The 22355-nt window shown below is 38.0% G+C and overlaps 1 protein-coding gene across 1 annotated transcript; it reads right to left on the bottom strand.

Moving 5' to 3' along the window:
• Nucleotides 1-2081: 2081 nt before the first annotated feature.
• On the bottom strand, nucleotides 2082-22072 carry LOC128618425 (immunoglobulin superfamily member 22). Its single transcript, XM_053642012.1, has 23 exons — nucleotides 21604-22072; nucleotides 19891-20050; nucleotides 16953-17087; nucleotides 15566-15702; nucleotides 12815-12914; nucleotides 12683-12719; nucleotides 12169-12337; nucleotides 10915-11028; nucleotides 10041-10203; nucleotides 9538-9813; nucleotides 9024-9308; nucleotides 8102-8226; nucleotides 7878-8019; nucleotides 7082-7378; nucleotides 6538-6840; nucleotides 6231-6404; nucleotides 5636-5764; nucleotides 5225-5521; nucleotides 4899-4987; nucleotides 4477-4669; nucleotides 4044-4343; nucleotides 2301-2627; nucleotides 2082-2149 (listed from the first exon to the last, which is right to left on the bottom strand). The coding sequence occupies exons 2-23, from the start codon at nucleotides 20027-20029 to the stop codon at nucleotides 2082-2084; spliced, it is 3999 nt and encodes a 1332-aa protein (XP_053497987.1). The 5' UTR covers nucleotides 20030-20050; nucleotides 21604-22072.
• Between the last annotated feature and the right edge of the window lie 283 nt (nucleotides 22073-22355).

Below are 22355 nucleotides of genomic sequence, written 5' to 3'. Positions count from 1 at the left end.
ATATGTAACAGTTCACCTTACAAGCCTTCTGTGGTCATATAAAGGAATTAAAATCATTTCTAGGCAAAAATACATCACATGTACAGTGCCTGGCATATGTATTCACCCACTTCAACGTTTTGTCGTTTTATATGGTGGTGCTAAAATTGGCTTATATGAGATTCCAAATCAGGAGGTTAGTACAACATGAAAGAACAGACGTTTTCCTTTCAAACCTTTCTTTTCTTCTAGCATCGTGTTGAGAGTTACCTTTGACCTTTTGATTCCTTCTCTGAACAATGCCCACTTCCTCAGTCACTAAGTTGTGATTATGCCATGTTCTTTCCATTTTGAACAACAGATTTAATGGTGGTCTATAGGATGTTCAACGTTTGGGATATGTATTTTCCCAATCTTTTTGGTCCTAATGATGTTTTAGTTTAGGTGTGTTCTCTAGCAAACTCTAGAGCCTACCAGGGACAGGTGTATTTATTTTGAGATCACATGACACACAGACTTCTAATGGCAACTGGTTGCACCAGAATTGTATTGATTTTCCCCCAACTTCAGTATTATGGGATATTTTGTGTAGATTCATGACATATAATTTGTATGAAGTCCATTTCAGTTCCAGGTTGTAACAGATTGGTGGTCTCAACACTAAAGTGACTGTATGGAGGGCACTGAATATGTTTTTTTGAGCCTGAGAAAAACCGAGACTGTTTTTCTTTACTAATTTTTCTGATTTCATTGTTTTTAGTTTTTTCTTTTAGACTTTAGTCTCTCATTTCCATTTTAGGTTAAACTACTGTATACTGTTAATATACACAGAACAGAAAAGTATTCAAATAGAAATGACATAACTTTTTTTTCCTACCTCGCAGGTAGCTAGCTAGTATGAACTGTATGATGATTTAAGATATTGCTGATTTGACATTTATGACCATTACAGAATACTGGATGGAAATGACTCAGTCAACACAACACACTGTCCTGCTGCTCCTGAACCTTCACAAACAGAAGGTGCTGCCCTCTTATGACCATTACATAGTATTGCTTTAAATAGTGCTCATCTTTGATTACAGTAAACACTGCTGCCTCCCTCTACAGAATCTGTCCATCATACAGTACATGACAAAATACATGGTTTCTTTTTTCAAGCTTCTGTAATTCAAGTCCAAACATGCCCACAGCTTTCTAAATGAGTCAGGAATGATTTAGGCCTGAGGGAATATTCACTAACTTTCCCTCAGGGTTTTAAAAGTGAGCTTACCCACTATCCATATGACCATCTTGTACCCTTATTAGTTGTTTATTAATGAGGATCATGTGAGTTTTCCCTCTTACACTCCTGATGGAACTGTTACATGATTAACAGATTATGCTGTCCTGTCCACTGCAGGCAGTAAGGTCAAATCCAATACAGTATTTTGCAGTTAATGATCTCTAACACAGGTTATTATTGTTTTGGAAAAAGCAAAACCATGAAAGGCATATTGCATTTGCTGACATAATGCAGATTTTATTTATTTGTAATAAAAAGGCATACTGTATTGGGGCTATTCAGAAGATGGATTCAGGACACAGCTTAAACCATTTTGCATTTAGAAGGATGATTAGTCAGGGAGAAAGGTATTACTCAGAATCACAAATTTAGTTTGAATGCATTTAACATCAGCACTATAATTTAAACTAGTGTCAGAGATTTTATTATGTTCAAAGACATGCTTGCTCCTATTATTAAAATGAAACTGCAGCCTGTCTCATAGCCTCTCCAAGTTTGAAACACAACGGTTTGCTCATTTAAAAACTTTGTGGTGCAATTTAGTGATAACTGATTCTGTCTGATTACATCTCGAACTACAAGGCCACTGTATCTTGTATCTTGTGTGTTTGATGTATTTTATTCTCAGTATGATAGATAAGATATTCAGATCTGATGAATTGTGTAATAGAATTTCATAGCATTCGCACTAATTTTGTCTGCTAATTAAAATTTCAGCTAAGATGCTTTTTGGAAGAAAGTACTTGTAACTTGATAATTAGTGATGCTCTGAGAACCTCTGAGAATTGCAGATAAGTTCGTTGGCATTGTACTCTGCTTAAATAATGTGTTTTTCTTTTCCAGAATCCTGAGTCAGGTGTTCCAGCACTCTATTATCATCTTTATCTGCAGCAACAAGAATATTTTAATTAGGATTAAAGTACAGAGGTAAATATTTGTCAAGTCGGTCACTGTAAATCAATGAAACATCATAAGGAACATCACCAATGTAATGTAGTTTAGACGTTTGTTTTCTCATTTTACATGCCCTACTTACCAAAGACAACCAGGTTGCACTTGCATTCGGCCTTCCCCAGCTTATTCTCCACTACCAGCATGTACTCTCCACTGTCTTGAGCCGTGCAGACGGGGATAGTAAGGGTACAGACCCCATTAGTGCTACTCTGCCAGTAGCGAGGACTGTCCGAGATAGCCACATCTCCCTTGTACCAGGACACATGTGGCGTGGGCGAGCCAAGGAAGGCACAGCTCATGGTGCAGTCATTTCCACGGTGCACAGCATGATTCTTCAGCGGTAAAATGAAGGCAGGCTTGACCTCATGCTGTGCACGTGGGAATGGCCTCATATGCAAGGTGAAGTGTTCTGCAAAGTGTGTTTAGATTAACAAAAAGACAAATCAAAAGTTCTAATATATATATATATATACACATATATACAAATATATAGTTTACACACACACACAAACACACATATATATATATATATAGTATTTTAATGTTTTCAGTTTATTATGTTAACTAGTTATTAATGTGTACTTAATCATGTACAGTGCCCTCCACTAATATTGGCACCCTTGGTAAATATGAGCAAAGAACAATTTTTTAAAAAAAAAATGTCACATAACGGAGGCTGAGATGGAAGCAAGTGCAGGTAAGGCAGTTTAATGAGAAGACAAATCCACAGGGTTAGGCAGAAATCAATAAACATAGACCAGCAAGGGTCACACGATCATGCAAACAATCCAAACTAGGCAAGGCAGAGAATCACAGTCGAGGGAATAACAAAATCAAAAAACCGAGGGACTGGTGAGGGAACGGCGAGGGACAAGTCAACTAAGCATAATACTTTGCAATGGCTGTGTGTGTGAGAGTCTCTTAAGTAGTGTGGTGTGATTGAGAACAGGTGTGTGTGATTAGTCCTCAGGAGAAGGTAATGTGTCTGTGTGTTCCACTGGGAGTTGGAGTTGTCAGCCATGTTTGTAGTTCGTGGTGCATTCTGGGAAATGGAGTGGCTGGTTTGCTGTAACATGACAACCCCCCACCAATTGTTCAATATGCATATGAGCAGAGTATTTTTGTGCATTTATTGAACAATAGATCAAAAGGTTAAACAATAAACACAATTTCTCACAGCCTTCTTTGCTCATAGTTTCCAAGGGTGCCAATATTAGTGGAGGGCACTGTACATGGTAGTTTCATGCTAATGCTTGGTGCAAGCAGTGTTGCTGAGAATTTTTTTTAAAACCTTAGTGAAACCCAGATCGTGAAACAACCCACCAAAAAAAACAAAAAAACACTACTGTTATAAAGGTGTCGACTTGTACACTGTACATTAAATAACTTATTTCAGCCTACTAATTTAAATTTTTAGTCACAGATGAAGTTAAATATGGTGTTCCCTGTATCGGTTATTCTGACACCACATGTTTACATGCAACCATCTCTTTTGAACTTTTACCTCTATATCAATGGCCATCTTATAAAACAAAGCTATTATTCTTTTGAAATGGTGGCTTGTGTCATAGGGGACAAGTGTTAGTGCACATTTTAGAGTGTGTTCAAAGAAAATTTGATTTTCATAATTTTTATAATAGACAGTGACAGTAACTGGTGTTTTTTTTTTTTTTTTTAGATATGTGTCAGAATCGTTGTCTTGACATTAAGATGTCAGAATTTAGCTTTATAGTCAGAGCTGATCTGTTAATTAATGGATTAGTGTGACTCAAATCCCCAAGTCCTGACCTTCAATATCTACTGCTTTACTCTGTTTCTGTCTTACCATGCTCCTTCTCAATTGTAAAAGGCTCCTTCATGTCCAGAGGGTCACTTTCTCCAATGTGATTGCGAGCAACGACCCGGAAGTAGTACTTGCGTCTTGGAAACAGACCAGTGACTGTGTATTTGCTGCTGAAGATGCGCTCAGCAGCTGTGAACCAGGTGGGAGTGCTGGTATCTCTCTTGAGGATGATGTAATGAGTGTGTTCATTATCAGCCAGATCAGGGGTGTGATCCCACTGCAGTGTCACGGTGCCCTGGACCTCCTCCACCAGACGCAGGTTCTTAGGAGGACGAGGGACATCTAGGACACAGCAAAAACAAAAACAATATCCAAAAATTATCTAATAAAAATGGGCTATTATAATGCATCAATACTGAGTGGGAAAAATAGCAACTAAAAGATAGTGGGATCAGTATGGCTATGTCACTAATACCAGTGACATGGACAGTGATGTCGTAGTGGACCTCCCCACAGTCATTGCGGAGGTTGATGCGGTAGGTTCCAGAGTCGGAACGCTGGCAAGAGCTGATCAGGAACTGAGAATAGGTTTTCCCCTTAGTGATGACCTCTAGACCATTGGCCACAATGCCATCTTTAAGCCAGGTCACTTCGGGGGAAGGGGAGCCCTAAAAATACAGGAGACAATTTCCAAAGTATTGTGTTGGGTTACTTAACAGTCCACACTTACTGAACCAAGATTTAACATTTCATTTAATTAATGTAGCAGTGCTGAGAGGAGTTCATGCTTGGATTAAGATGCCCTTTTGTTGAAACCTGGCACTACATTATTAAACACTTTGGCATTTAAAACAGTGGTAACTGTTGTTCATGGATGATCAGAATAGAAACACTTACACTGAAGGAAACAGGAATACACAGTGCACATCCAGCACGTACCACCACCTGATTCTTCACCTTAGCCTGGAGATCAAACTTTGGCACTTCTGTACAGGATTACATCACAGCAAAAAAAAAAAAAAAAGATTATAACAAAACAAAAGATCATTAACTGAAATAAATTCATATAACACATTGGACTTATTTAGCTCACTGGAGTAGTAATCTGAGATTTCTTACTACTATTACATTCAATAACCTAGTTTACTCAAAACCTTGAAAATGTCATATAACCTCATTACCACCCAAAAGTGTGGCTTTAAATATTGCAGTGAATATATTACCTGGTGGTGGCATAGCCAGAACTCCTTGTTCCAGTTCTGTTGGTTCTCCAATGCCACCCTCATTAACAGCTCTGATACGGAAGAAGTATTTCATCTTCTCTTGCAGGCAACCAACAATGTACGAGGTGCTGATAATGGGAATTTTGGTGCACTTGGTCCATTCCTTTGCATGTTCAGAATGAACCTCTAGGATATACCCAGAGGGCTCATCTCCCATCTCGGGGGGACACCAAGCCAATGAGATGGTGCTGTTGGAGGAGTCTACTACGTGAAGGTTTCTAACAATACCAGGGGCACCTGAGAGAGGGGGAAAATGGCAACAAGATGGAGAGAAAAGAGAACAAATAGTGGAGTTGCTAGAACACAGTTGTATCACTGTTGCTATATCACCAAGGGAACAGTAAGACTCACATGTGGGATCTTTGGCCAGTACTGAGTTTGACGCTGCACTGGGAATTCCCTCTCCAGCTCTGTTAACAGCAATCACTCTGAACTCATACTCCATGTCTTCTACTAGACCACATACTGCATACTTTGTGTCTGGGACAAGACAAAAAAACATGGGTTATAAGCTTTACTTCCACTAACAATCTTATATGTATATTTGGGTGTATTATCTTCTGTAATTTGGTCACAATTTTACATCCTTATTACACTATTATTGATATTAGTGTCAGTTTTCAGTATTATGACTACCACGATTATACTTATTTCATAGCCTATGAACTTTCAGATTTCAGCATACTCAGCATATTCCCATACTCTGGTAATGAAGAGACAGCAAAATGCAGCAAGGTAGAAATAGAAGAATCCCCGAGGTAAAACATCTCACAGCTAAGCCTGACACAAAGTAAAACCTGTTCTTCTGACCAAACTCTCTACCAAGACAACCTTAATATCTGGAAAATGTCAAAAACATATTCTACTTTAAGTGTAGTTGGTATAAATATAAAAATAAATTTGATAAGGTTAATTAGTCTGAGGTTCAAAACACTACTGCCTTTACCTTGGATTAGTTCCTTACAGACAGACACCCACATGCTGCTTCCTTTTTTTCTCCTCTCCACTATGTAGCCCAGAACAGGAGCACCGCCATCTTGTGCTGGAGGAACCCACATCACTGTGGCCTCATCTTTAGTCACATCAGTAATCTGAGGTTGAGGAGCCATACCAGGAGGCTCTAAACAAGACAGCAAGTTATTATATTGCTATCTGACTATATATGTACATGGTATTGTTTTCAGTAAATTGGTTTTAGAAATTCTACATGTGTAATTATGCAGCAATATTTGACTAATACCATTAGCACTCACCAATAGGCTCTCCGGCATAGACCTGCTCAGTTTCTAAAGGGTCACTCAAACCCTGGAGATTGAGTGCTCTAATGCGGTATTCATATGCCTTCCCTTCCTCAACCTTGTCATTACAGAAGGTGGTGGTGTCTCCGTCTACCTCTCCAACCTTGGTCCAGGACTTTTTTCCAGCCATGCGCCTCTCTATAATATAGCTGGTCACCTTCTGTCCTCCATTATCTCGTGATGCTTTCCACTTCATGGTTATGCACTTGGCGCTACACTCCGTAAAATCCACTTTACCCTGAGGGGGTTTAGGACGGTCTAGAGTGCAAGAGAAGGACATCTCTAGATTTTACTAAATTTGTTGACCTGAAACACTCCAATGACTTGTCATTGTGCATGTTCAAATGCACATGCAAATTTGTAGTGTCTAAGAAAACTAATGAGTGATTTCCAAAAATGGAAATACAATATATATGTATATACAAAATTTTAATTATATATCCTAACAGAGCATTGTTATACTGGGCTTATAATGCAGGTATTTTAGCCATGTTCTCACCAATTACACAGAGCTGCACGGTGGCACTAGCTGAGCCGCAGTCACTTTTAAGTTTAAGCATGACAGTGCCACTATCTTCTCTAACACATTTACTGAGTATCAGAGTGCTGGAGGCTCCATTGCGTTCGACCATCGTCCGGCTGTCCTCCACCAGCTCCATCCCATCCCTATACCATGTCACCTTCGGAGCAGGTTTGCCCTTGAAAGGGATCCTGATGGTGGCTGCCTCACCAGCTTTCACTGTCACCGGCTGGCTGGATAGCATTTCCAGTGTTGTGGGATCAATAACAGGAGGATCTACAGGGACGATTTTACTCAGCTCAGATTCACATGCAATATAGCACTACATTGATTTCATTGATAAAGAAAAGGTAAGGATCACATAGCAAATTGGAAGTTGAGCTGGGCTGTAATTGATGTGACATTAATGGATAATGGATAAAAAATAACAACACTGTAAAACCAAACAAAAATAAAGTGGCAAGCATGATGGTTTACATAATAATAATAATCACAGGAATAAGAATAATGTGAAAGCCAAAATTATGGATGCCAATTACATATTCAAGGGTTTAGAAATGAAGGGAGCAAAATAGAATGCCTTTTAAAGAACCTTTTGGGACACCATACTGCGCCTTTTCTGAAGAATCTCTTTCTTAACAAACCAATAAACTAGTAATGCTGCACTTTTGAGTCCAAAAGTACCGAAACATTCACAGATGAGGTGAGCAGAAAGCCCATCAATTATATGTATGGTGGCATCTGAATGTCAGAATTTTCCTAGACTTTTTATCACCTGCTATACGGAGAACTGCTTCACTCTCAGCTCCTTTGGCACTGAAAGAGTATTTGCCCCCATGTTCATCCTGCACATTAATGAACACCAGCTTATGAACTGCCCCCTGCTTTATCACCTGCAGCCCACTCAGATCTGTAACCTGCAAGTAAAGACACATACACTGACACCCATACTCGTTTAGTAATGCATACTGTGTGATTAGATTAATAAAGGTCTAATACCTCTTTTCCATCTTTTAGCCAAACACCGTCTACTTTCTCATCATCCAAAACCACACACAGTTCAGCAGCTGAGCCAGTGGGACACTGAACATCTGACATTTCACTTTTCACAGTGGCAAATCTCTCTGCAAATTTTAATAATCACATTATGAAGAGATCTGTGCAAAATGTCAAGGTGTATTTTTTAAATTTTTATAACCAATATGGCAATAAGTCTATCTGGATCAAGCCATTCATCCATCCATCCATCTATCCATCCATCCATCCATCCATCTATCTATCCGACCATTCATTCATTCACTGGCCCATCCATCTATCTATCCACAAGACTATCAAGAGCCATCAATCCATTGATCAAGGCATTTATCCATTTATTTATTTGTTTGTTTATGTATTCATTATTATTATTATTATTATTATTATTATTATTATTATTATTATTATTAATCACCAATCTATGTATCAAGCCATTGGGTCATACATTCACCTTTTCATCTATCCATCCATCTATTAACTGATCCATCTATTTATAAATCTATCCATCCATCTTTTTAGTCATGAACCAACCTATCCATCCCATATCCAACCATCCATCCATCCATCTATTAGTGAGCTAATCCATCCATCTATCCTGCTTATATTAGCTTGCACTAATAAGTTTATTAGGATCCACCCATCCTTTAATTGGCCCATCCATCCATCCATCCATCCATGCATTCATTCATTCCTTGAACTGTCCATCTTTCTTTCATAAATTCATTAAAGGACCTTTTAATTCAAGGACCTTTTAATTAACCCTTCCATCTGTCTGTCCATTCATCTACCTACCAACTCACCTCAAATTCACTGTATGTACATGCAGCATATAGTGACAAACATTTGCACAACATACAATATAACCCCATTAGGCATTGCTGCTTACCATCCACAGTGAGGTTTGAGGAGCTGACATACTCATGGGAGTCATTATCCTGTGTGCACACTATGGTGTATTCTCCACTGTCTGTCTGCTCGCAGTCTTCAAGGATAAGCTCAGCTCTTTTGCCTTCCCTTGTGAAGATGTATCGTTGGTTGTTAGTGATGTCTTTTCCATCCTTTAACCACCTCACATGAACATCCTTCGAGCTCATCTCAGCCTCCATCCTGGCCTTGCCCTTCTCCTTCACACGTACATTCTTTAGATGGCTCACAAACTTGATGGGGATTCCTGATCAAGAGAAAGAACCGATCACAGACTCTCAAGAAAGACTGACAGAACTTCAGTTACAGTTTTCTGATTATACTTATGATGTTAAATATTTACTGAATACAAGGCTCACGGCTATCATAGCAAATTCACAAAGATGAAATGTTTTTAGTTCCACTGCATCTTCATAGGCTTTAATTACTTATTACAAAAGTATATATTCAGTTGAAAAGTATTTTAAGTCTCTTACGTTCAATAAACAGAGAGGCTGTAGTCTTCAAATCTCCGATACTGATGGTATAGTCTCCAGTATCACTTGGACGCACATCCTTGATCTTTAAAGTGTACGTGAGGCCATCATCAGACACACGTACATCAAACTTCTCATCTCGTTTTAGCTCCTTCCCTTTATACTGCCATACCAGAGGGCTGTCAGTCTTCTTAGAGAGCCGCAACTCAAACACAGCAGCCTGTCTCTCCATCACTCGCAAGGGCTGCAGATCTGTGAGGAACTTCAGCGGTTCATCTACCATTGGTGGATAGTGAGATGGAAAGAAAGGGTGATCAGACACTGACATCTTGTTGAAATTCAGTGTTTTCAGGCTGTACACTGTATTTTGAACTTTTTGTATGTGTTAGAGAAAGTGAATAAGTTGAAGAAGCTTGAATATGTGTATAGATTATACAAGCACTGCACTTGTATAGTAACTTGAAAGGAAACAAATGCAGACAAGATGAAGTGAGCACACTTGCCTATGACAGTGAGCTTAGCAGACAGGATCTTTTCTCCAACCTTTAGAGTGTATGTGCCAGAGTCTGCCATACACACACTGGTGATGCACAGCATGTGTTTAGTACCCATCTGTTTAACTTCATACTTCCCAAGAGAGTACTGAATCCGCAGCAACTCGTTGCCCTGAATAACAAATGGTTATGTATAAGTCCAGACAGACTACATTAATTCTTTGAAATTGCAGTTAGCACCCATAAAAAAAGATGACTGTGGTAAATTTATAGATATTTTTTTTCCTCAATTGTAGCTCATAGAAACAAGTGGAGATTATAAATTTTCAATTTATTCCATGTTTGCTTTGTAATTAGAGGAGGAAAATTGACATTTGTGTTTATATATATATATTTATATATATATATATATATATATATATATATATATATGTATATATATATATATATATATATATACATATATATATATAAAATCCTAGAGGTTTTATTTAATTTTAGTAAAATTTTTTGGATAAAAAGTAAATGTAGCCCTATTTTACAATTTGTCTACTAATAAAAATCAATTCCACTAACTTAAATTAAAATGGGTGAGTGTATCCTGCAACAAGCAAAAATAAGTCAAAAGCTACAGGAAACTAAATTGAAAAGAACCAAAGACCGAATATTTATATTACTTTCAGAAAGGGAGATACAAATATTGAAGTGATATCATTTAGATTTTTTGACTATTAATATCTTAACATTTTGTTATAATGAAGGGTATGCAAACTTTTGCTCTCAATCCTGTTTAAATACTTTAAATGTCTGTGGTTTGAAATTTATTTCAGTATGTCATATGGTGATAAACAAGGGGCATAAAGATAGACAGAAGTAGATTTACCTGAAACCAAAGCATCTTCATATTTGGATCTTTCAACTCCAAAATTGTGTCAAACACTACACTGGAGTCTATCTTCGCTGTTACGTCCTCCAACGGCTTCAGTACTTTAACCATCTGATAACAGACAGTGATCAGTGTGTCCAAACATAACTAATGTGATAAGTAAAGCAGCATAATGATACAGCAGAACTTCAAAAACGAAACAAAACAATTGCACATATAAACTTGTTCATCTTAAGATACTTGTAAGTGGAATTTTTCACAAGATAGGATTAACAGCTTTGGACCACTCTAATCTGTTGTTAGAGGATGTCATGGTATCTGGTGACTTTTACCCAGAGAACCTCAGGGCTGAGCTAGTTTGAACTCAAAAACATAGTTTTGTTACAGATTGTTGTAGTGGATTTGGACAGGTTTGGCTACTGATGAATAAATAAATCACTAAGAATATGACAATGTGATAAAGAATTCCCAATTGAGCTGGCCTGTGACAAAAATGAGCTAGTTTACACACTGTTAGCTAACAGCTATCAGAAAATTGGTGATATTATGCTCTTCAAAATTCAAAACATCAGCAGGACACAGACTTTTTGTAAATAGTACAGACAGTACATATATATTCATAGATCCTGGCTTTATTAAATGAGATAAAAGTATATAGATGTTTCAGGGCCATTCTTAGTATTTTTTGTGCATTAAAAATATATTTAAAAACTTATATAGTGGGGCTTGAAAGTTTGTGAACCCTAAAAGTCCTAAAAGTAGATAAAGAGAACCCAATTAAACAATAAATAAATAACCAAGTATAATATTTGTGTCTTGTTTGTTTAATTTGGTTCTTTTTACGTCATATTTATGCAGATATATAGAAAAGTCTAAAGGGTTCATAAAACTTTCAAGCACCACTGTAGATTACATTTACATTTACATTTATTCATTTAGCAGATGCTTTTATCCAAAGCGACTTATAAATGAGAAAATACAAGCAAAGCTATACTAGTAGAACTAAATAGATCGTTTATACTAGTTTAAGATTCCTTGTTTAGGGATACATGATATTTAGTACCTAAGAATAGTGACTTATTCAGTAACTACAGTGAAACTAACAGGAAAGTACTGTATGTAGTTATGAAAGTAAAGAATGTAATACTGGATCATCAACAGATCCTGGAGTTTAAGCGTTTAAAGGAAGGCTATCTAAAATGAACTGCATTTAGGACTAGTTCTGCTATTTCTGTTTCACTTGATACCCACTTCCACATCCTCGTTTTTCTTCATCTCCTTGAGTTTTTTGAGGATGCCTCTGAAGTCAGTGAAGCCATACTCAGCACAGATGCGCTCATAGTCCTTCTTATCAGCTCCAGTCAGAATCTTCAGCATCTCCTCTTCAGTTGGAGGCTTCTCCTTTCGCTTCTCTACACTCCTGCATAATAAAATTACTGCTTACAAACTGACAAGCAAAACATACTGTACAGCGTATTCCACTTGGTAGGGATTTGCCAGAATGTATATTCAGTAAAACAGATGGTAAAAGGTAACACATGTGCGTCTTTATTAATAATGCTGCTCTTGCATGTCTGGTAAAACTGTAACAGACAGAATATGGCTGGAGTAGTGGTTTGAGTCAGGGGTAGGGTTAGGGAATAGATCTTAGTTTAAACTATGCAAGCAGTTTGGGGTTTTTCCCTGGATTGGAAATTAGTCTATGTCTGCAAATCTGAAACATGACAAAATGTAAATCTGGCAAATCCATATACGTGTATTGTACCGTTTCTTCAGCTTTTTCTTAAAGTCCAGTGCAGGATCTAAGGAGAAAACAAGACAGAAAAAAACAAGGAAGTAAATAATGTAAAATCCTGTTCTTCTTGTAATTCTTGCTGTATCTGAATCACAAACTTACTTTCAGTAACAACGAGCGAGATGGAGTAAATGGCATCCCCATGGTCATTAGATGCCATGCACTTGTACACATCAGCATCCTCCAGAGTTAGATTTTTAATCTAATGAATGCATATAATAAAATAAAATTAGGGGGGAAAAAGTATGTGTGAAAGGCATTTCCTTTCAAAAGAGAAGTACACCATGAACAGAGTTAAAAGCTGCAGTACTCCTCATGGCCAACAGGGAGCAGCTTGGCATCTATGGATTAATTCTGCACTATTGGAGCTTTCTCAGTCATAAAACAGATGGTGGAAGACAATGAATATATCAGCATGTACATCTTAATTACTTCCTAATGGTAAATTAAGTTTCTCTTAAAGCACAAGACTGGAAATAGCACACAAAACAAAATCTACTCATTAACTTTCTTTAAATGTTTATTAACCATGCTTTCTTGAGAAATGGGAGTGTTGTTTAGGCATTTAGACTATGAGTACAAAACTAATGACACGGGCTCACAAGTACTGAAAAACCACATACATTTCACATGTGATCATAGGTTTCTCCACATGGGATTATGTGAATAAAATGCTTTTCAGCATGTTATCCCCTGAAATTGCGCATGTGATGTAAAGTAAACATATGTAAAATCATGTGAACAGTATGTGATTTATTTAAATAATTATTCATGTAAAACAAATGTGGTTAAAAAAAAAAAAAGAATCATGTGCAAACATCACATGCGAAAAATGTGTGAAATGTAACATCATGTCTAAATATCATGTGTATATTTCACATGTAAATCAGTTGAATATTATAAGTTCATGGGACTTTTCTATAAGGGCAGTCAATTTGAGAAGGTTTCAGTTCCAACCATTGAGAACTGCAAGATTTTACATTTGTTTTTGGTAATTAAAGCAGATATTGTACTCCCACATGTAGTTTGGAAAAATGCGTACATGTAGTTTGTAAAACAAGTAGCTGCCTGTAGAGGAGAAGGTTATGCTAATTGGAGTGCTGTGTTAAACTGTGTAGCACCAAATTGTTCAATATTTAGTAAGAACGGAATAAAACATGATGGAAAATAGATAGGAAATGAATCAATGGCAGGATGGTGTGATGCACCCTAATGGACACCAGTTGCTGTTAACACTTTGAAGGTCATTAATTAAAAAAAAAAAAAAAAAAAAAAAACGCACATACCTTATTGGTTTATTCCTTTGCAATTTGCAATGTCCCAACAGTTAAGATTTTTATTTATTTATTAAAGAACACTCTTTAAGCCCTGCTTAATATCTGTACCAGAAAACAAGAAACCAGAAAGCTGTCCTGTCCTGAAAACTTTCCCATGCCAAAAAGTTACACTGGAGCCTCCTTCCAAAAAAAAATAATAAATGTCCTCATAGAAACACATGAAACATGTGGAACATTCACCATACAAGTCTTTGTGTACGTTGTAACTATAGAAACAATAACCTTTTACAACATGTGCATTAATATAAACCTGTGATTTGCCTTTCAGACAGAACTAATGTCAGAGCTGCTGTTATAGAAAAGAATGCAACAGGACTGTGGTATATTCTGTGAATTAGTAGCTGGCTATCTTGCTAAGGTATCTGGCTCATACGGGATTTCCACATGTCGTTTGAACTCACAATTCCTTACTCTTCATTACAATTCCTAAACACTAAATACAAAAGGGCTCCAAATAGAGGCATTTCAGGGTTCCTCACATTGTCCCATGGGAGAAATTTTGTTTAGTCTAAGATGCTCCTTAGAGATTGAAGAACAATATACAGTATATCTCAACCCAAATACAGAATATTTTTCACTGCATTTGAGAGTCTTGTCCTATTCATGTCTCAGTCATTTTTCAACTTGATTAATTGTCTTAGATGCGATCAGTGACATCACACTATATGAATAAACCATATTTCTTTGGTCTGCTATGATTTTGTCAGGGACATGCTGACATTCTGACTATAAAGAACTTTATCACCGCATCATTATACGTTACATGATGAAGTGCATCTTTCACTCCTTCAGAATACTTAAAATATCACTGACGTAAATGCCACTGCCTTTCATGTAATGGTAGGTGAGTCGGATGCAAGGGCAGATTAAAGTTTAATGAAACAAACAAAACATAAAACAAGAACTATGACCATGTGGCAGAGATACAAAGAGCCAGGTAAGGAGATGCTTTAGATTAACCACCTTGAAATGTGTGTAATGTTAGATAATTATGTAGTTTTGGTAATGATGCAAATAGTAATAGCTTCAGCTGAAAATTGATGAGAACTTGTTTCAAATAAACGACAAGGCAGAAGTGGCTCTTCATCCTCATAAATCCTTTGAGTCAAATTTAGCTTATGTCTAGTACTGTAATGTGTATGGCTGAATGGCCGTGTGGGCAAAAACTGCTAAAATGCTAACATTAGCCAGAACTTGCTCTGTAGCTCACCACTCTAACAAGCTGAGTACTTCTATATTGTGAACATAACCACAGAGAGACAAATGCAAGACCATGAGTGCTGTACAAACTGTGACTTAAATACCTGTCTTAATTACCCAAAACGTGAATCAGGTGTAACCAGACATGTGACGTAGCAGTGGCTGCTGGGAATCATAGTCCGAGACTAATTCCTGCATATCCATAACACTGCCATGGTTTCTACATTTTTATAAACCCTGATCCAATCATTTTCCTCTGTGCATCCATAGAACAGATTCAGAGGCCTGATATAAATAGAGTTGACTGTTACCTCACCTTTAATACATAATACTTATTGATGTCATCATAGAAAGTCTTGGCGCCCTCAGTCAGCTGCTTGCCGCTTTCTCTGGCCCAGGTCACACTAGGAGTGGGTTTGCCAGACACTTTTGCTTTGAAGACAGCATTATCCTCTGTAAAAGCATATTATGACAGCTTATTAATGAAAAGTCGAGTGGAAATGCTGTTCTGTCATACAAAGGACTACGTTTAAAGACCTAAAATGACGGAATGGTTGATTTGGCCAAAACCTTAAAAACTGTAACTCAGGCCTGTGTCTTTGGTGTTCACAGCACAGCACTTCTGTGTGCTTGCTCCATATCATGATGAACATCACTGTGTTCTGATGGACTTAACAATGTATAATTCAGAAGCACCTTTTCTAGGTCTTTCCAAAAGACTTTTTACTACCTGCATTACAAACAGAGCATTTTTGACAGGCAGAAATGGTTTCTTCAGTACCGAAGATTTCTTGTATACATGCTGGAGCACATTGACTTAGGAGTTAAAATTTTAGCAACAGCCAAGTATAATCCTCTTACTGTGGATTTTATTTAGAGTAAATGTCCATTTAAAATATGTGTAATTGCCTATTTATAATATAACAGCTGTTAAAAGTAGACAATACACTGTGTCGGACACTACAGATTCTGTGTTATTATTTTTTGTCCCCCAATTTTCATTTAATTTGTTTTCTGTTTTGGTATTTATTTTAATGTTCCCTCCCTTAAACACATTAAATAGGGATTTTAAAAACTACAATATTAAAAAAATCATTTAACTGCTTCTTATTATCAGTGCATGTAATACTATTAAAATAAAAAAGAAAAAAATTACCAGTATTTAACTAGTATTTAGAAGATGAACACACAAATTTTCTTTTTCTTTTTTCTTCAAATTTTCCTTTTGCTATTCACAGATCGCAAATAAAAACAAAATAAATAAAATACATGCTAATAAATAAAGTTAATTAAAAAAAATTATGGTGTTAATATTTTGACATTATTTGTGATTATTAAACCTAAAGTTTGTGATTGATGGTTATTAGCTGCCACATCTGTTCAAGTTTAGATTTGTTATGAATTTATAAATTCACATAGAAATTAAACTCACTGAAGTGAATGGATGCTAAGACGTCACCTTGTGACTTGAAGTAAGAATGGGAAATTTTGACTCCTTTAACAAACAGTTAAAGAGTTGTGCTTTCCTCCATCGAGAGATTTAAACTGTTTATTCACTCAATGTTGTGATTATAGAGCTTGCAGAATAACTGATCATATGATTAATAATTGTACTTTACAATGGAGATAATAAAAGTGGACTATATAAGCATTCATACTGAAGCAGTATTCTGCTAATGATGTGAGCTGTAAGGACATCTCACCTTCTTGAGCTATAACAGGGCAAGGTCTCTCCTCAAACTCAGGAATACTCTCTCCTGGAGGGATTTCAGAGCTCTTCTGCTCCTGACTGAATGACTCCATCACAGCCGAGGTCTTACGCCGCACTGCTGACTGCTCTGTGAGACAAAAATGGGAATTTCATATACCACAAACTTACACAGTACAGTATACATACATACAGGCATTAAATATAGACATACCATATAGAACATCACAACATATAGAAATAACCATTAATTCAATACTCAACCATCCTTATCCACACAGATATAAGCCGTTGTAATTTACATTTGTAATAATTGCAGATTTATACAATAAGAAAAAAATCCATAGCTGCCTGTTCATTCTCATTATAATTATCCCATTCAATTAATCATTGCAGACTTAGGCAAAGCAGAGCTTGCTGAACATCTGCCATGTTTGATGTGAAAAATAGCTAATGAAGAATATCAAATGAATCTGAAAAATCAACATAACATCATTCACTGATGTAGCCCAAGTCTGGAGTCTCTGCCACTGACAGCTAGTGTTTGGTTCTAAAAAAATGAAAGCTTTCTAAAACCATAGCCATCATAGAAAGTTTGATGTTCTGCTGCTTGTTTCTGGCTTCACCATAATGAGTCTTCTAATCCATGACTGAGCTGTATTTTTTGCAAATATCTACTCGTAATGTAAAGTTTGACAGGTTGCCATTTGTGATTTTATACTGTATACAGAGCCTCAGTGAAAGTGAAATATTTTAAGCATTAGTGTGGTGGTCTCCATAGAGATGTATTATTTAAGCCCTCAAAGTAATGTAAGTCCTGCTTAAGTAATGATTCTTTGGGCTTGTAAAAATATCTAGACTCACATATTTATGACTTAAGACGGTTTAAGGTGGTTTTACACTGTGGGATTTTAGCAGTCTTTTAAGATTATTACTTGTCATAATGGACGAGATGATCCCAATAAAATATAAATGTATTTACAAATCCATCCATCCATCCATCTTCTACCACTTACTCCTTCTCCAGGGTCGTGGGGAAACCTGGAGCCTATCCCAGGGAACATCGGGCACAAGGCAGGGTACACCCTGGACAGGGTGCCAGTCCATCGCAGGGCACAATCACATACACACTCACACACCCATTCATACACTACGGACACACTTTGGACATGCCAATCAGCCTACCATGCATGTCTTTGGACTGGGGGAGGAAACCGGAGTACCCGGAGGAAACCCCCGCAGCACGGGGAGAGCATGCAAACTCCGCACACACGGGGCCATCAAACCCCCAACCCTGGAGGTGTGAGGCGAATGTGCTAACCACTAGGCCACCGTGCGCCCCTACTTACAAATCATTTATGTAATTTTTTTTTTTTTTTAAAAAAACCCAATTATTACATTCTGTTTATATCATCAGTCAGCATGATCTGGGCTCATGTAAAAACAGAAACAAGCCCTTGGTTAAATGCTAACAGTGGAGAACATTTTAAAATGTGAAGGAGATTGGAGTCCATTGTGGCAAGGTAAACAAAAAAAAAAATCTGGCAAGGAACAACATGGAATGACGACAGCAAGCTTCAGGAACTAAAGATTGTTTTCTGTCCATTATCAGTCATGGTGGCTTTGCAACTCATTGTAGGAAGGACCAAGCATGTAGGCTGGTAACATTATATTAATTAATGTATTTATTTCGTATTCGTAGCTGTTCTGTAATATCGTGTCATTACAATGCCATCCTCCTAATAATGGCTTTTAGATGAGCATTATACCAACACTCACACTTTGAATTAAACATTTCCTGGTGATAGAACTTTTCATCAGCTGTCTTTGGTTGCAATAGTGCTAAATTGGCCACCGGTGAGCATGCCACGTATTATATTCTATCCATCCATCCATTTTCTGTACCAGTTATCGTACAGAAGGTATGTGGGGGAGCCTGGAGCCTATCCCAGGGAACTTGGGGCACAAGGCACGGCACAAGACAAGGCATAATTACACACACATTCACATATTATGGGCAATTTGGAAATGCCAGTCAGCCTGCAACGCATGTCTTTGGACTGGGGGAGGAAAACAGAGTACCCAGAGGAAACCTTGAAACAGAGGGAGAGCTTGCAAGCTACCTGCACATAGGGCAGAGGTGGGATTTGAACCCCCAACTCTGGAGATGCGCGGCAAACATGCTAACCTCTAAGCCACCATGCCCACCATATTACATTCTAAGACAGCCAATCTACTCATGTCCAAAGAATTCTTTCACTGTGCGAGTTTTGTCTGCAACCACAAAGTCAAACAATTTAATGCCTGGACATTGAAGTTAAAATTTATACAAGATGTCGTATGTTCTGATATATAAGCAGGCCACATAAATAATGCCCTCCCCATCCCCCCACAAATTAACATAATTTTATTCAAACCACATGACTACTTTCAATCATCTTCAGTAAGCACTTTATCCTGGTCAGGATCATGGCGAATCCTGAGCATATCCTGAAAATATTGGCCACAAGGTGGGAATGCACCTTGGATGGGACACAAGTCCATTGTAGTGCACCATGCACACACATTCACATACTCATTCAAACCTAGAGGCCATTTAGAATCACCACACTGACACTGAAATAACATTTACATTCACATCCATGCAAACAGTAGCCCAAGCTCAGGATAAAACCTGGAAGCCTGGAGAACATGACTACAACCTACCGGAATTCATTTAAGGTAGTCAGAGCCCCTATATCTCCACCCTCCACACCCGCCCAGCACCTTAATAAGGACTTCACTTAAATGTCAGCTTAGGGACTTTGGACTGGGGTCTGAGGATGAAATTTAGACTTATCCTGAGCTCCAATGCTTTATGACTTGAGACTTGACTTTGACCTGATGGTAAGTGACACGATTACAACACTGAATCTCCTATATTTACGTCTTACCCTCGAGCACCTTGGAGGTGTGAGTGACCTTGCGCAGATGTGTGGAACCGATGGAATAAGAACTGCTGGAAGAGGACATGTGGAACTCTGATCTCTGCTCCTTTCTGCTTCCACTGGACTGGATCACCTCAGTAGACATGCTGGGCTCTGTCTTAAAGAACTGAGAGAGGAAGAGAAAAAGGGAATAAACAGTGAAGGTTTGAAGGAATGAGAAGGCTTGAAAGAAGACAGAAAGGAGGAAGAGTCACACAACACTGCCTGTTAGATATGTTTACAAAGAGGAAGAAAGTACAGAGAAATGTGCCATTGTGTCAAGGCCCAGGTGACATTTCCCACCCCCACCCCCGATCTTTAACTTTGTTTTTGACTCGCTTTGAAATGAGGTCCTCTTTTCACTGCGGCATCAAAGAGAACAAAGGAGAGAGAAGAAAAATTGGGAGCAGCACCCTATTCTCCGTGCTGTGAAAAGCTTTCACTGTTATTGTAAAAGTGGATTGCACTCATGAGCACGAGTCATTTCACTGGCTGACCCTTTCTGCCTGCCTCACTCACTGCCTATCTCACTCTCACTGGCATTGAGCAGATTTCTGCACAGCCAATGGACAAATAACAAATTGTGGAAGACAGCCTCATCAGTCTTTTGAATCATGGTTCAATTCTGCTTTGCTGTTTCCTGTATCAGCCTTTCCAGCTCAGGACTGAGACACAGACATGGCACAGAACTATTTTTTAGCCTTATGTAAGCCTTTTATGTAAGCCTCCCAGACCACCCCCCAACCCACCACGACACAATTTTTCCACCCAGTTTGATCACCTGCCAATTCCCACCCACCAGCCAGTTCTCCTCCATCATATGGCAGCTACCAACCAGGCAGGGTGAAGACTAATATGGGAGGTTTTTTCCTCTGAGACATGTGAAATCAGCCAGCCATATGCTCACGGTACATTACAGGGCAGCATAACACACTCAGAGGAAAGCGCTATCTGCTATCTTCTACATACATGAGCTCATACATACATGCCTGTAATTGGCAAGTGTTACTGTCATTGACAGGGGAGAGAGTAATGTCATCCCTTCACATGGTAAACATGGTTAGGGTTTACATGGTGAACCCTAACCCTAACCCTAACCCATGGTAAACTTGCTCTCTTGGGCTCCAGGTCACATATGTCTGTGGCATTGTCAAAGGATGAAAGCTTTTCTGTTGCTCCACTCTCACACCCTGATAATTAATATTTAAAAACACCTAAACTAATCGTTCATTCACACTTTCATGAACTTGATCCAAAAGGGCAGGGTAAAGTGGAGCAAGGGCACTCCAGAGTGCACTTGTTTGCCTTTGAAGTCTTACGATATGCAGGGAGTAAGATTAATTGAATGGATTAGGGCAAAACAGAACTTGTTTATGGCTTGCTCCTTTTGTGCAATTAACACAGTCAGCTGCCTAAATGAGCTAATTACCCCTTTGAGCCAAAGATGCTAAATGTTATTATCGCCCCATTTTCCACGTGAATGTGGTCGCAAAAAAAACAACACAAACCCCCACAGGACAGCAATCACACACACATATTAATATGTATATCATCCTCAGGCTAATCAGTGTTGAATATTCAGGCTCAATTCACATTCGATCTGAACTTTTGTCCTTTTCTCAGACATTTTGCAATATCAACACCAAAACCATGCAATTCAAACGTACATTCATATTGTACCTGTTTCGCTGAGAGTTCTGTCACTTAGTTTTGGAGAAGTTGTTACAGTGGCTTTGTTTCACAGATGCTGAAGCAAGCACAATGCTGTTCCTATTTCTTCTGCCTCGTAGGGCAATGCTGTTGCTTCTGTGCTTCCTCCAGCTCAGGTCAGTGCAGCTACTGCACAAATAAGGCTGTGTGCAGGAGAGTGTGACCCTGGCCAGTACATCATCCCCCATGGGTACGATTGACATTCTCTGACCCATCTTACATCTTTACCCATTACACCCAGGCAGTCACAGACATGATATTTCAAGACAGCTACCAACTACTTCATTAATATGTTTTCTGTTTTTTACTAACACCACTTATGTTTACAATCTCATTACTGAACCTTCGACCGAAGAAATTTTAATTATATTCATTTAGATGTAGAAAAAAAACAATCACTATAAAGATTTTATAAAGCTTTGTCATGGTATGAAATATAACTACTGTACGTTTTATCTTTTTGGTTTAAAGTTACGTTTAATGTTGTGAAACATCCATGAGGCAAGTTCCTGTTATCATGTTGTTAAACGTTAAACAGTCATTTCCTCACCAACCTCTCTTTTTAACTCTTTCTTGTTTATGAGAGACATGCAGCTTGCCATGTTACCAAGAAACCAAAGCTCTCCGTCTCTGACTCTTACTATGCTCTGAGACATGCTCTAAAATTGCTAAATAAACACCTCCTTTAAGAAAACAACATATATGTATCAACAATTACATAG

Source organism: Ictalurus furcatus, chromosome 14, assembly GCF_023375685.1.
Source record: "Ictalurus furcatus strain D&B chromosome 14, Billie_1.0, whole genome shotgun sequence".
Taxonomy (NCBI): domain Eukaryota; kingdom Metazoa; phylum Chordata; class Actinopteri; order Siluriformes; family Ictaluridae; genus Ictalurus; species Ictalurus furcatus.
Note: the sequence above shows the minus strand (reverse complement) of the source record. Positions and strands in the feature narration are given on the sequence as shown.